This window comes from Ambystoma mexicanum, chromosome 6q (genome assembly GCF_040938575.1).
Source record: "Ambystoma mexicanum isolate Mex_15411 chromosome 6q, UKY_AmexF1_1, whole genome shotgun sequence".
Classification (NCBI taxonomy): domain Eukaryota; kingdom Metazoa; phylum Chordata; class Amphibia; order Caudata; family Ambystomatidae; genus Ambystoma; species Ambystoma mexicanum.
Window position 1 is genome coordinate 31,295,350 of NC_090937.1, and position 15,947 is coordinate 31,311,296.

Below are 15,947 nucleotides of genomic sequence, written 5' to 3' on the forward strand. Positions count from 1 at the left end.
TGTGAGGCCTACCCAAGGGTATTGTTGCTTACGGCCCACTGAAGGGGCGTACCAAAAGTGTGCCAATCGCAGTCCTGATACTGTGCAAAAGCCTGGTCGGATTGTGGTGGAAAACAGCTGTGGGGCTGTCTGGTGGAAAATAGCAGTGCATAATGCGAGCTGACCTAATTGCGATTCCTTGAGCTGTTTGAAGGCCTAATTGCCGAGTGGCAAGGGGCGCGTCAGCCCAAGCCCAAGTTACAAGTAGGCTGAGAGAAGGGTAGTTTGGTTATTGTGGTCCTGAGACAGAGTTTGAATATTACAAGCACTAAAGCATACCTCCATATTACTGAGACGGCCTACAAGGGTGGGGTCCGTCATTAGTTTCCTTATATATTACTAAGAGAATAAAACAATATAAAACAGACATGTATAGATACATAATCATTTCATAGCATAAACAATTGAATTCCCAATTATTTGAAAACATTTGTTAAAACTCCCGTAAGACACTCCACTAAAATGTCAATTAAATCTCATAGGTTTAATTTAAGTTTACCATTTAAAATTCATGACATTTGAAATACACCCATTATTAATTCCACAAGTATTCATTTCACCATAACACTATCGAACAATTCCCAATTCTTGGAGCATCCTCACTAGTTAATTTGTCAAGAGGATATAATTCCCCACAATTATTGGATTCCACACATCCTCAACACGAATGTCCTTTCCACACAGAAATAAATGCCCCAAGAATTGTGTTCCGACATCATTCAAGTTTGGGCATTCTACAACTATGTGTTTGAGCGTTTAACACACACTAGGGTTTTTACATTATTCACAATTGCTTAGACATATCCCGGTGCTTTGAATGAGAATATAAGATTCCCTCCATTGGTAATTAATTCAACCTTAATCATAGAAATTGCATTCTGCCATGTGAACTTGGAAATTGATCAAGATATTTTGGAAGAGTACCTCTGGTTTATCCACATATTAGTAGGTCAAGTGACGTTTATAAGTTCTTACTTTACTTATTGTCTCTATCCAATCCATGGTCTTGAGATTATTTTTGACCAGGTATGGGTTTTCAACTACATCCTTTCGAGACTCTTACAGTGATGTAGTATGTCAGTTTTTGAGTACAATATATTCTGAAGATTGTAAGTTTTATTATTCGATTCCTAATAGAAGAGCTCATATCATGAGTCTACAATGGGGGACATAGTTTACTCATCAATGAGACAATTCTCCACTGGAAGCAACATTCCAACGATAATAGACCTAACTCCTATCTGAGTGAAGCCATGGGGAATGATGATGGCAAGGTTAAGGCCCTCTTCCAGATCCTGCCCTTAAATCTCTCCCACAGCAAGCACACTTATACTGCCTCAATCTCCAACCTGTAGAGTATTTTTGGAATAACTTTTTCAATATAGAATATAGATTGAGAATTTACAGAGTATTCTCTTCATTTTGTATGTTAGCTGGTCAATTTTCTTTTCCATCCCTTTAATGGTTATTTCCTTATTTGAGTGGGCTAACAGATGAAAACCAAGATAAATAACCTTGCTCATGACTTATATCTCAATATCGCCAAGGAACCATTTAAATTTAACTTTAAGCGAGATTAGCATTTTGGAGGCAAAAATTATAAGTTACTCACCGTAGTGACTAAATACTCCTAGTCCATAGTCCCCTTTCCTACATACTGTATGGGCATTCCTTGCTAGGCATGGGAAACAACCTTTTTCACCAGAAAAAATAGTCTTCCCCTTTAAATTTAGATGCACGTGGGGGCACGGCCCTGGGAGCATGCGCTCCCCTGACTCTGCCCACCGGCGCCACTCATCAGCCCCCTTTTTGACACGTCGACAATATTACAATTGCCTAATGCCACAGTTTTATTACGAGGGAGGATGGTGGGACGTATGGCAGGAAGGGGACTATGGACTAGGAGTATGTTAGTCACTAGAGTAAAACTCCTTTAGATACACCAGAAGACAGCCAAGCCACTGGCTCATCCGATACACAAGAATTGGCTCTTCCTTTTTTAGAAGAACTTTTGAGACACAACGTAAGAGCTTTCGCCTACCAAACAACACCTACAGAAGCACGACAACAAATCCAGACCCTTCAGCAAATACAATGCACCAATCGTCGCAGAGGAAAGCGAGGAAGAGGAAGAAGAGGAAAGGCGCAAAAAAGGAAACCTAGGCATAGAAACATGAGCACAAAAACAAGGAAGGAGGAAATAGACCTTATTATCAATCTCTCAGATTTTCACAGGACTCCAGTACTCAAATTAGCTCTAAGTAAAGGTCTTTCCTTCAGCCCGAGATACAGAGGCAATTATTTCCAAACACAGTTAGATATCTACAAGTTCTGTAGAAAACTAAAACTCAAAAATATTTTTGAAGAAAAAAGAAAAAAATCATACAAATTCCATCAATATTATCACAAACAATGGTAGAACACACCATTGACATCTTGAATTTAGGAGAGTTGGAATATTAAAAAGAATTGTTCCTTGAAGAACAAGGAATAGCAACATCAATGTCAGAAGAAACGACCCTCAGACCAAAATCAACATGTATACCTACCCTTTCATTAGACAACGCGATTGACATCTTCTATAGGGCGGTCAGTAACAAAATCAGAGATAACTATCTAAAAAACCTCCATTCCAGATCCACAAATAACCTTACCTCGGGAGAAAAAACAGCTCTCAAATTACTAGCACAGGATGCAACTGTCATAACGAAACCAGCAGATAATGGAGGGAAGATCATCCTTACCATCAAATCCCTACCTGATCTTGAAAATGAATGGAACACCACAATCAAAATCTGGCTTGATAAGGATTTACTTACAGAAAATGAATATCGCTGTCTAATCACCAAGGACACCATCATGTCTACCATTTACTTCCTTCCTAAAGTCCATAAACAGTAAACGGGAATACCATCATTTCGACCCATCATGAATGGCATAGGATCAATTACAGAGAACATCTCGATATATAGTGACACACATCTTCAACCTTTGGCATCTGGCCTAGCCTCATTTGTGAAAGACAGTAAACACATAGTTCAACAACTGAACCAAATACCTTGGGAAGAGAACTATCTACTTGTGACTTTGGACGTGGTCTCGTTATACACAAGTATACAACACACAAATGGTTTGAAAAGCACAGAATGTTTTCTAAAAACACGGTCCGTGTGTTTCACTCAACAAAATGAAATCATTTTGTGTATGCTAAATTTCTCCTTAAATAACAAGATCTTCTGTTTTGACAACTATAATTTCAGACAACTACAAGGAACCGTGATGTGTCCAAATTGTCCCCCTCTTATACAAATTTATTCCTGGGTTACTTTGAACTCAAACATGCTTGGAAGCACCAATTTTTCACCAACAATGTCACATTTTGGGGGCACTTCATTGATGACATTTTAATCATCTGGGAGGGAGATACTAAAACCCTTGATCTCTACATTAGTCATCTCAATCAGAATAACTACAATCTTTCTTTCACCAAATAAGTGAACTTAACAGCATTGAATTCGTGGATCTGGAGGTTTTTGTTCAAAACAAACAGATACACTCCAAACTTTATTCAAAAATTTCAGCTAGCAACAGCCTCCTTCATGCCACCTCTCACCATCCAAGACATACAATTAACAATATTCCATATGGTGAGATATTAAGAACCAAAAGAAATTGTAACCTGCCTAATATTTACCAAGAATATCTAACCAAACTAGCAACATAATTTCATCAGAGAGGATATGAAACCAAACTGGTTAAAAAAGCAATTAAAAAAGCGCAACATAACTCGAGGGACTACCTACTTACGGATAAACCCCAAAACTCTAACAAAGAAATTCCACTTAAATGCATCACCACCTTCAGTACTGAAGCTATCAAAACCAAAAAGGCATTGAACAAGTATTGGAACATCCTTTTGACAGACTCAAGCCTCAACAAACATCTTGAAAGCCAACCTAATATTTGTTTTCGACTAGCACCTACAATAGGTAATCAAATAAGTCCCAGCTTTCTCAAACCTATTCCTAATCAGACTTCAAGGGTAATCTTCAACCTTTCACCCTTAACAGGATCATTCAAATGCGAAAATGTAAACTCTGTCCACATATACAACAAGGAAAGAAAGACTTCTTATTACCAAATGGCCAAAATAAACAAATCAACCAGTTCATCAATAGCCAATCAAAATATGTAATATATGGGATAACATGCAATTATGGCAACTTCATTTGAATTATCAGAAGATCTTATGACTGCATATATTATTATTTTGTTCTTTTACATCTTTTTTGCAATAGAACTTGGATGTTACTGACCATTACCTTTTATCTCTTTTTCCCTTTTTGCTTTTTTCATCCCTCTTTTTTTATACTCATCTGACCTCTGAACACATTTCCTCCTGTTTTTCTGTTTCAGATCCTTTTTCTGTTTCAGACCTTTTTTCATAAACGTATCATCTTTTCACCTTTTTCACCATTACATTTTTTACCCAGGCTCCTATACACCATTCATAATCATTTCATAATTAGATACACACACTGTCCCTCATTAAACTACTTAGCATCAGCACATCTTTTATGGATTTCTATCTTCATCAACATCAAAACAGCTCGTCATGTCATCAACCTTACAAAGTCAAAATGGCCGCCACCATCAAACGTGCGTAATGACGTCATCACGTTAATATCAACGTGTGACGTCATCACGCACCAAACTTCACGCTCATGCAAAACCACGGGTGTTTAAGCACAAATTTGCTTTCCTTTCCTGTGCCTTCGCTTGGAAGCAACAGGACACCAGGCTTATCATGGCCTCACTTTAACATTTTTTCAAGTATGAAAATAAATCCTTTTTGCTTACAACTGCTCACTCTCTTTGAATCAACCATAGGGGCACAGAAATGTGCTCATATTGATTTATACTAATACATGTTTAATATTACATAAATATTCACCTCACTCAGATAGCTTGCTCTATATATAACTAGAATTTTTCTGGTACTTATCTCCCCATTTTTCATGTTTTCCACCCTCTTTCCTCAGGACAACTATCTGCATTATATTTCTTTCTTCAACACATATGCATTTTTGACTGAAAGAATATTGTGATTGAACATTTGCATCATTATCATTTTGGCATCAACCATCATTTGCTCACAGCAGCATAACAAAGAATTGGTGAGTCACAATTTAACCAATCATTTTTTACCATAAAAACAGGTTGAACCCTTACAGAAACCGGTTTATACTAATGTAAGTCTTTGTACATTTTACTTACCTTGAGAATCACCAACATTGTAAAAATACTTCTTAAGGTTTCGAATTTTGACCTATTATTTAAATATTGTTTTCTTTAGTAACTTCATCACTCCTGAAGAACCATTCACACAATAGAATGGTGAAACACTTGTCGAGAGAATTATAAGATGTGTGATTAAACACCAAAGAGTCTTTAATTTCAAACTGAAACCATTTCATGCTGAAAATGAGGATCATGGAACTCTTCATACAACTATAAAATGACATGCATATGGAAAACCCAAACATACAATAAGTGTGAAGTAACACTATTTGTAAAGTTGGACAATTGGAACAATTAAAAGAATACCAGTTTATCAATTGATCTCTTGTGTTGTTAAATTCCTTGTTACTAATACTTGACTCACTAGTAAGCTACCAGAATTTGTTTCCACAAACTGTCTTTTTGGCTGGCGCATTGAGAACCAATCCCAATATTTTCTTTTGTCCGATAATAAAATAGTGCGGCAGCCACACTCTATTGGGAAATTTCTCTGCTTGACAACCACCCCTACAGTGAACTCAAGAAGGAGTCGCCAAGGGCTAGCTCTGTTTGGCTGCATTTCTAATTATCACTACAGTAATTACTCCTACGTCCAGTCCCCTTTCCTCCATACTGTATGGTCGATTACAACTGAATGCAGCCCTCTGTAGTAGAGTCTCCCCTCTAAGGAAACAAGTGCTTCAAAACTGCCTGGCCAAATGCTGGCATCCAAGCAGTATTGCTTGCAAAAGGCCGATGGTGAAGCCTAAGTAGCTACTTTGCTGATCGTCTAGCATGGGACATGTCTTTGAAAAGGCCTCAACCAGCCAGTACCGCCAACAAGATCCAGATGGCCGTTTTGGATCTATCCCATTTAACATTCCCCTAACTGGTACAAACCTTATTACCCTGGGACAATGTTAACTGGGGACTACTGTGGTTGGACCTACTGAGCTGGGGTAATTTTGAACAGGGCTGTGGGCCAGATGCACCAAGAAGGATAGCACATCGTCCAGTGAGCATGTCAGAGGATCAAACTTGTTGGTCTTGGCCCAGGGACAGAACCTCATCCTCTTGCTCTTGTATTGTCTCCTGGTGGAGTCGCTTCTTGCACCTTGTAGGATAGCCAGGTTGTCCTGTGTCAAGTGCAAATGCTTCAGTGATCTGTTCAGGAACCAAACTGCCATGGCTAACTTTTGCGTATCAGGGTGAACCTCTGTAGCCCCCCCCAGCAACTGGGACAGTTAGTGGGCTGATCCCAACAGGAGGCGTACCGGGGGCTGATCCGCCAGTCGAAGTTCCTAGAACCAAGGTCTTGCCGGCCACCAGGGGGCTATCAGGATGAGCTGAAGGCCCTGCGACTCCCTGACCTTGCAGAGGACCCTGAGGCACAAAGCAAACTGATGGCATCTCCTGTTGCTCACGGTCAGGAATAGGTATACCTGAGGGGGACCCCACCTGTCGAAGATGCCCCTCAGTACCTCCTGGTTCAACTGCCACTCATAGCTGTCGATTCCCAGCCTGCTGAGCCTGTCCACTTCCAAGTTGGATTCCCCCGGAAGATGGAGTGCTGACAAATAAATGCTGTTCGACAGTGCCCACTCCCAAATGTCGATGGGCAGCCAGCAGAGAGGCGGGAACCTGGTATATCCCTGCTTGTTGATGTAATACATACAGAAGGAGCCGTCTGTCTGTATGCAGACCGCCCTGCTGCTAATAATGGGGAGGAACGATTTAAGAGCCAGCCAGATGGCCATCATCTCAAGCCAGTTGATGTGTTCTAGCTGTTCCTGCCATGACAATACGCCATGGACATTGGGGTTGTCCAGCATAGCCCCCATCCCTATAGGGATGAATCCGTGGTAGTGGTGATCTCCGGAGAGGGCTGCCTGAACAGCCTGCCCGCTACCAGGTTGGTCTCTTCACTTCAACACTTCAGGTCTGGGTGTAGGTGCTGTGGTATGCTGGCTAGAGATGCCTGGGAGCCAGTCTCCTGATTCCAAGAGTCTGAGAAGTGCAGCTGCAGACTCCTCATTTTGAATCTTGTGTGTAGCACAGCCAGGAGACAAGCTGACATTATTCCGAGCAGGTGGTGGTAACACCACGCTGAGGAAACTGACCTGCTGAGAAAAGGCCTGGTGGCCTCATTGATAGCTATGAACCTGTCTGTCGAGGGAAAGATCCTCTCTGCCCTCATGTCCCAAACCAGCCCCAGGAATGTTAAGGACTGAGTGGGGAATAAGTGCGACTTCTTGAGGCTGAAAGTGAACCCCAGATCATATAGCATGTGCATGAGTGCTGAAGCCATGCGACGTACTGCCTCTGGAGACTCTGCTCGAATAAGCCAGTTGGTGAGGTATGGATAGAGATGGTGGCCGTCTGCCCTGAGCAGGGCTGCTACCGAGTTCATTAACCTTGTAAAGACCATTGGGCCGAGTTGAGGCCAAAGTGGGGACCTTGTACTGAAAATGAAAGCCCATGATCCTGAACCCCAGGAAGGAACGATGGGACTCTAAAATGGGGACGTGCAGGTAAGCAGCCTTCAGATCCAGGGAGCACATCCAGTCTCCCCCACACAAAGTCTCGGCAATAAGAGCTGGAGTGACTATCTTGAAATTTTGAAGGAGTAGGGAAAGGTTCAAGGAAGAAAGGTCTAGAACAACTCTCAGGCAAGCCTGGTTCTTCTTCTGAATGGCGAATATTCGGGAATAGAAGCCCATGCCTCGTTGAGAAGCTGGAACATCCTCCATCGCTTGAATCGTGATGAGCAAGTGAATTTCCACCAACAGAGTTGCCGTCCCAATCTGAGGGAGTGGAGGGGAGGAAAGAGGAAATTGAGGGTTGGCAGGCGGAAGCCCGTGGAGAACACAAAGAGGATCCATGGGTCTGCGAACCTTGCCTGCCATGCCCTGAAGTGCACTCGTGGATCTGGATGACTTTGTCACAACTTTTACCGTCTGAGGCTGGTGGCTGGGAGGGGGACTGGAAAAACCCCTTGTGAGAGGCTTTGTGCTGCTTGCGTCTGTGCTGTCAAGGAGACCAGTCTGGCTGTCTGGTGCATCTCTCCTGAAACCCCCTGAAGCCACCTAAGGCACGTGCTCTATCCGAGCACTGGGGACTCTGGCTATAGGCCTTGGGCGCTGACTTGGTCAGGAATGACAATAGTTTAGCTGTCAGAGCTATTCTTTTTGTCAAGTTTCCCATCCGTGGTCGAGTGGAACAAATCCCCCCCCCCCCCTCTCACCCTCAAGTGGCAGGACTAGAAAGCGCTCCTGCATATCAGGGTTAACTTGGTCACCTTGAGCCAAGCTGCCCTCCTCATATCGGTGGCGATACAGATAGCTCTACCTGCTGTGTCGATATGAGGCACTGCAGACTCCATGATAACTTGGGACACAATTTTGGCCTCTGTCAATCTGGCCCTGAAGCGCACCTGACTCTACACAGGGATCTCTGGGAGTAAGACCGCAATCTCCCTCTGATTCACCGCTGCCAGACTAGCATCAGCATTGCCCTGGCGTAGATGGAGGGTGGCATTAGAGTAAATATTTTTGATGTATGCTTTCAACAGCTTTTCCTCCTTCCCATGGAGCGCGGATGTCGGAGCAGCTAACAAAGACTGTGTCTTGGAGTAAAGGGAGGCTGCAGCTATAACTGATGAATGTGGTTGAGGGTTCACCGACAGAATGAGGGAGTCCCCTTCCGCCTGCCTGTACTTGGCATCCAGGCGTTTATTGGTAGGCTGTGTAGAGTGCGTCTTCACCCAACCCTCTTGGCAAGGGCTTCCACATACTTTTGCAGAGGGATGCCAGTTCTTGTGGTAGGGCGAATGGTCAGCACTTCAAACAGAACCCCGCCTCACGTTGCTCGACTTGAGGCTGCGGAATCCCCAGGTATTCTGCTACACCCACCATCCTCTCGGGGAAAGCCTTAGCCGACGAGGGAGTATCCTGGTCCTCTTACTCGTCCGTGTCGGCCGATGTGTCCTGCATGTCCAGAGCTGACAGAGGCAAGCTGGTGCGGGCAGCTGTGGCATACTGCCAGTGCCGGGGGCTGCTGCAGAAGCTGTGCCAGAGGCAGCATGTCCTTGATGACCCCCCTGAGGATGGTGCTCATCTGTAGTGACTTCATGAGGGTAAGGAACTTTTTGAAGAACCTATCCTCGCATGCAGGGGAAGGGCCTGGAGGCGTGGGAACCGTGCCCTGTGGTTGCTGAGTTATTGGCGGTCCTTGCTGCACCCCGCTGGGAGCTGCATAACTCCCCTGTGTAGGTGTGGTCGGGTATGACGTGGACAGGTCACCAGAGTGGTGCAGTCCCACCTAGAGCCGCCATCTTGCCTGGCCTGGCAGCCATTTTGTCATACCCCATGCCACGTGACTGCTGCGTGGTGCTTGAAGAGCCGGTTCCAGTCTCCACCTGTATGCTTAGAAGCGAAGGCTCTGACCTTTCCTACACCTTATGTAGAGACCTGGGAGGCGGAGTGCCATCGGCCATGATGCTTGAAGTGCTGCATAAAGCCGCTCCCTCAGGTATAATCCCGGTAGTAGAGCAAAGACCCTTGGGGATGTCCCTGGTACAAGAGCCTTGCAGCCCTTCAGTGGTGGGACCGGGAGAGTCTTGCGACCCCTCGGCCTGTTGGCCAATAGCTCTGGGAGCCTTGGGCTCCTTGCTGGTCATAGGACCTAGAAGGACCTAGAAGGCCCCTCCCACTCAGGCGCTTCCCTGGGAAGGAATCGCGTTTGCGGTGTGCAGAGGAGAACGGGGCACCTTCTTTGGGCCTGGTCTTCCTCCTCACGTAAGTCTTGAGGTCTTTTGGAGGCGATCTCTCGAACAGCTACCTCCACCTGACAAAAGCGATTCTTGAGAGCTTGCGGAGTCAACGAGTCGCGCGCAGAAGCCGTGGTCAGGGCCAAGGCACCAAAGGCAGAGAGTGTGCGGATCCACCATGGGGAAGGAACCCTCGCAGGCTGGGCACCTGCTAAAACCTGCCATCGTCAACATGCACAGGGGAGGAGCCTGGCACCAGAGGACAGAGTCTTCTCTGACAATCTCAGAGAAAACATAATAGAAAGTTTTCGGGGAAGAGCGTGTGGAATTACATGGCCGGGGGCCTAACCCAGGAGCACTGGTGAAATGGTTGGTTCCCGTCGATGCGGAACAGAGGACTGGGGAGTGGCGCCGGTGGGCCGAGTCAAGGTTCAGTTTCCCATCCCTAGCGAGGGATGGCCTTACAGTATGGAGGAAAGGGGACGGGACATAGGCGTAGTCTATTTCCATTCCGTCCTTGTCTAATGCCCTAGTGGACAACAACAAGAGAAGGCTGAAATGGCACTTCATTAAACATGGGGAAATAGTATCCAGAAATCACCAAGAGATAGATGTCCTTCTAGAGGGGGCGCGTAATCAGAGTGACAACATAACTAGGTTCTCCACCCTCATGTCCAATATCTCTAACTCATTCACTAATATTGGTAGTCGTAAGAATAAGAGGGATTTGGTAGGCTGCTTCAACTCAGCCTGCACAAAAGACAAATCATGGTTGCTACTAACGCTAAAGAACCCTTCTTTTTCTAGACGTGATATTACTACTGCAAGGGCCTCATATAAAAAAACTATAGCTAATAGGAAAAAGGAGATGGAGAATGCAGCCTGATCTAACCTGGTGATTGCTTCTGAAAATGATTCAGAGGCATTTTGGGAAATTGTACATAAACGGCCTTTATGACTGTCTGTTGAACTCTACCCCGGATGGACCAAGGATGGGAAATTGAGTGCTGCCTCTACTGGTGGAAAATACTATTTTGATTTCGTGTACGAGTATTGCGGAAACTCATCCTTGATCACACCATGTTTATGGATGATCTGGATCTTAGGGTAAATGTCCAGAAATCAGCAGTCGTGGTTTTTAAAAGGGGGGGGGGGGCGCCCTCCGAAATGTCCATTTATGCATAGTAAGGGTAGGACGTTTAGGCAAGCCAGGGTGGGCAGTGGGGGTGTTACTTAGATCCATGGTGATGTTTACTGCCAAACTTGTAGTTTATAACAGCAAGGCGGGATCAGTACCAAGGTAGAGGATGGAACTGGGGGGATATAAGAATGCAACCAAATTCTAAATGTAGTCCATAGTTACAGGTCGAAAGGGCTGTACCCCGTACTTATTTAAAAAAGTCATTTTCAACTATCTGGAGGAAATTTACACATTTATTTTCAGTACAGCCTCTATTTCATTGGCTCTGTTTATGGAGCAATGCCAAGGCTGACATAATTCACAACCTAATTAAGTTCCTAGTTTTAAAGGACCCTAATGTCAGGATCCCATGGCTGGCATTTATATAGTCTAAGCTGATGGAAATCAGTGTGGTTTCACATTTATTCAGCAGACATATCATTTGCTATGGTAAAGGACCTAAAAACAAGATCTATGTCTTACCAGTTGGAGAAAAGGGAGTCTCCACAGGAGGCATGTGATCATAGCCACTCCTACTATATCAAATATTTACTATGTACAGAGAACCCTTCCCAGAGAATTTTGATCACCAGGGCGTGCTTTAGTTGCCTCCCCTTTACAGCCATTACAGCTCTCTGGGAGTGTGACATTGCTAATCAATCTTCTTTACTGTGCAATGCACCTCCAATGTTTTGCTTTTTTGTCCTGCATACTCTCAGTTAGAGCAGGAACTTTGAGGCTGTTATGGCGTGAACTTCGGTTTAGGCCTACATTGTTTTATTTGTTGTGGGCTGATTCCCCCTGAGTGGCTGGGCACTCCTATAATTTTTCAAGCGAGCTTCGCACAAAAGGAAACCTTTAATGAATTCTTAGATATGTGTATTTCAGTTTCCTTTCTATTATGGGTCCATTGTCTGTATGCAGGATCAGTTTTAATTCCTCTTTCTCTTTTCATCCGGTATATAGTGTATTTGAACTGTTTTTAATGTATTTTTCTATGTGGGTATGTTTTATGAAAACTTTTTTCCTCCAAAATAAACTTTATTGAATGATAAAGTAAATTATAAGAAAAGATAAGTTGACAGCGGAGTGAGAAAACAGGTGTATGGAGGGATGAAGGGAGCAAGCAGAAAAAAAGCACAAAAATGACGTAGGCAGATAAGGCTCTTAATGCCTGAAATGCTTTAATGGTAAGGCAATAGGTGTTTCAGTACTATTATACATGTGGGTAATTCTAATTAAAAGAATGAAAAGTTTAAAAAAGAAACACAGCAATCATCCTCACCCAGATATCCTATCAGTGCAGCGCCGATGGTGCGTGCAGGGCCGTTCAAATGTCCCGCAGAGTTGTGCAGCAACTTCACAGGTGTGGCATTCTCATGGGAAGAGATGGCTAGCTGAACACAAAAGAAAAACATGCACAGATGGATAATGAGACAAGGACTACAGTGTAGAGCATCTTTCAACTATGTCCCACACATTATTTTTAGAATTACAAATACAAAACTGTGGCAGTTACGTACACCGTTTATACATTCCTTAACAGATACAGCATGCTGAATTGAGTAGGAGCCTTATATAGGTACTTTGTGTCACAATTCAATTTTTTCGCCATCTGTCTTTCAGGCAAATGCTTTAAGTGTTTTCCCAACTTTGTGTTTGTTCAGTCTTCCCACGTGCGGTCTATTTTGCCAAGAAAGCAGGATGTACTATGTCTTCATTTAGTTTAATTGTACAGCACCTACATGCTTCCTTATGACCCACTTTGCAGAATTGCAGTATAAGGTGCATGGGACCACAGACATGGTACCAAATGCAGAGGGAAATTAGGAACATCTCAGGATGGTTCTACAAAGACATCCAATATAAGAAAGGTGTATGGAGCACAAGAAGGGCATGTTGGGTAAGAATTAACAAGCCAAACAAAAAAGCCCAAAATCACAAGACTCAGCACCTAAACAGTTCATAAAGGGTACAGCAGAGTAAAAAGGAAATTCTTGTACACAGGTAATAATTTCTACTTTTCTTGTCATTTATTGATTACCTCAATCATGCAACCTCTAGGAAAGGTGTGGGTACCGGGTCTTGGCAGTATTGTGGGCTTTCTTGTTTGGTTGATTCTATGAAGAACCATTAATACAATGCTCAAGTTGTAACATGAATACAATAGTTCTATGTTTATGGCTGCTACTAAATCCTCTTCATTACGCTGTGAAATCGTGTGGGGGGAGGGGGTCATGAAACTGTCAAGAGGAGGAAGCAGAGACCCTGCTCAACCACAGTCAGAAGGCTCACTAGAACTAAAGACAGAGCCAGGCCTGTCCCAGATCTGTGAATTGGGAGATGGGGGTCTGTAGGGGTGGGGTTTGGTTGATTACCCATACCTGACAAATTCTTGTGTTGCAAAAATAAACAATGGCACCACTCTGTCTCCCAATACAGTTGCTGGCCCAGTTCTCTTATTTCAGAACCACAACTCCCAGAATCCCTCTAAAGCCACAAACATCAGGACCACCACCAACCAACCAGAAAACCCAGCACGAAACAATTCATGCAGACTGGGAAGCGGCACTATGTCCTTACAGCGACCATCCACACAGAGAGGCAAGCAAACTCGCCATGCCAACATAATATCGAACTTCCAGCGACACAGCATGACAGAAAAACAGCGGGAAAATACTCAGACTTATAAAACAGTGCTGGTAAATGAGGGGCTTGGAGGAGTTTTTAAAGCCCCTCTCACTTGGGTCCTGGGGGAAAGAAAGCCACAGATTGATGCAAGAGATCAGGTGAGCTCTGCAGCCAATCGGCAGGCGTGAAAGGTACTGAAGCACCAGCCTCATAGCATAAAAGCCCCCAGAATTCTATCTGGAAGACAAAGAGATTAAGCTAACCAAAACAATAAAATACTTAGGTGCATTAATCAATCCATCGGCGAACGAAAAAGAATGGCAAGAAAACATTGAAGAAAAAGCAGCATCGTTAGCAAGGCAAGGTCTGTTTTTTCATCGCAAATATGGCACTTACTCTGCAAAAGCTACAACTCTACTATATAAACAAAAGGTCATACCAATCTTGACTTATGCGAGTGAATCCCTGATAAACCAACATCTATTGAAATGGTCCAAATACGAAGCTATTTTCTGGAGAAAAACCCTTGCCTTGCCAAAATCATTTCCGATAGCCAGAATCAGATATGAACTTGCCTTGCAATCTATTCAGTCCATAGTGCTATGGAAACAAATGGACCTCCACAGAAAAAATCATTTCAGAGGAAAATATATCATCATTGGAAATTCTTAAAGAAAAAAAACAAGCATTCCAAGTTGCAGCTCTAATAAAGTGGAAAAGTGAAATTAAGCAAAAAATGCAAGAAGAAGAAATCACAGAGGAAATGTTAAGAAATAGACCTCAATATGCAAAACAAAAAATTCAGAAGAATGATTGGATAAGAACGATCGAAGAACAAACAACTTATAAACGCCATTTAACCAGCCACATGGAAGCAAGAGCACTCAATCAGTTGCCTTCTTATCTCGTCCAATTCCCAAGTGTGAAAATTCGTGATTTATTGTTGCGCTTTCGGCTGAACATCTTACCCACACGCGAATACTTTAACAGACCGAGCCAAAAATATTTCTCCTGTCTGTCGATACTGATACTGTAAAGATCCAATGGGGAAAGAATCTTTATTCCATCTAATCATGGTGTGCCCGGAACTAAAAAATAAACGAGATCTATTTAGAGATTTTTTTAAAATCTCAGAGCAACAAATGACAGCAGAGGAGAGATGGGCAACATTGCTCCAAGGAAACCATCAGTGGCTGATCATCACAGTGATCAACTTCTGGATTGAGATCGATAAAGAATTGTAAAAGAAAAGACGAATTGAAACACAGTTTTAAAACCTTTTTGTATGAAGACTCAAAAAAGGGAAAAATGAAAAGTTTGACAAATCAAACAAAACATTTAAAATAAAAAAAATAAAAAATAGCATACAAGCATACAGCAGTAGAGGCAGAGTATGGGTTGTTAAGATAAGGTCACAGGATGGGCTGAAGGTGGATGGAGAGACCAGGCAGAGGATGGGCTGCAGTGAACAGTGTTGGAGACTTAATGGCAGAGCTAAGCTAAGGTGAGGTATTTGTGAGAGAAAGTGGCACCAGTTTTGTGAAGTCTAGTGTAGTGTAAGAAGTGGGTGTGCAAAGAATGTGTGGGAGAGAGGAGTAAAGGAGTAAGGAAGTGGAGGGAGTGAGTGCTAGGAGATAGTGACGCTAGTGAAAAGGGATATAGGAGTGGGGTGCGAGGAGACGGCTGTTGGAGAGAAGTGTGGAGGGGAATGAGACTAGTGAGTGGGTTTAGTGGAAGGGTGAGCAAGGCACCATATCCCTGGGTTTGCAGAAGAAGAATAGCAGTAGTGTGGAGAAGAGAGAGTAGTAGTTATGTGAATAGGGTAGCAGAGTGAAGAGCAGGAATAGTGCAGAGGGAGTAGGTAGGATGACAGAGGTGTAACATAAAAGGGGGAGGGTGCAAATAGAAGCGTGGAAGTCAATGGAGGGTAGTGCATGGAGGGGAGAGCCAAAGCAGTGAGAGTAAAAGTAGTGGAGGGGTGAGGAGAGTAGTAGTAGAGCAAAGGACGGAGGATAGTAGTAGGGTGGAGATGGTACAGTAAAGGTAGAG

The 15,947-nt window shown here is 43.5% G+C and overlaps 1 protein-coding gene across 5 annotated transcripts in view; it reads right to left on the bottom strand.

Annotated features, from left to right (window-relative positions):
- The window catches only part of WDFY3 (WD repeat and FYVE domain containing 3), a 2,538,776-nt gene that overhangs the window by 1,443,458 nt on the left and 1,079,371 nt on the right, over positions 1-15,947 (bottom strand). For all 5 annotated transcript variants that reach the window (XM_069630405.1, XM_069630406.1, XM_069630403.1 and 2 more), the window contains one exon: positions 12,553-12,664. In XM_069630405.1, the coding sequence (XP_069486506.1) occupies positions 12,553-12,664 (112 nt within the window). The remainder of the gene's footprint in view (positions 1-12,552; positions 12,665-15,947) is intronic.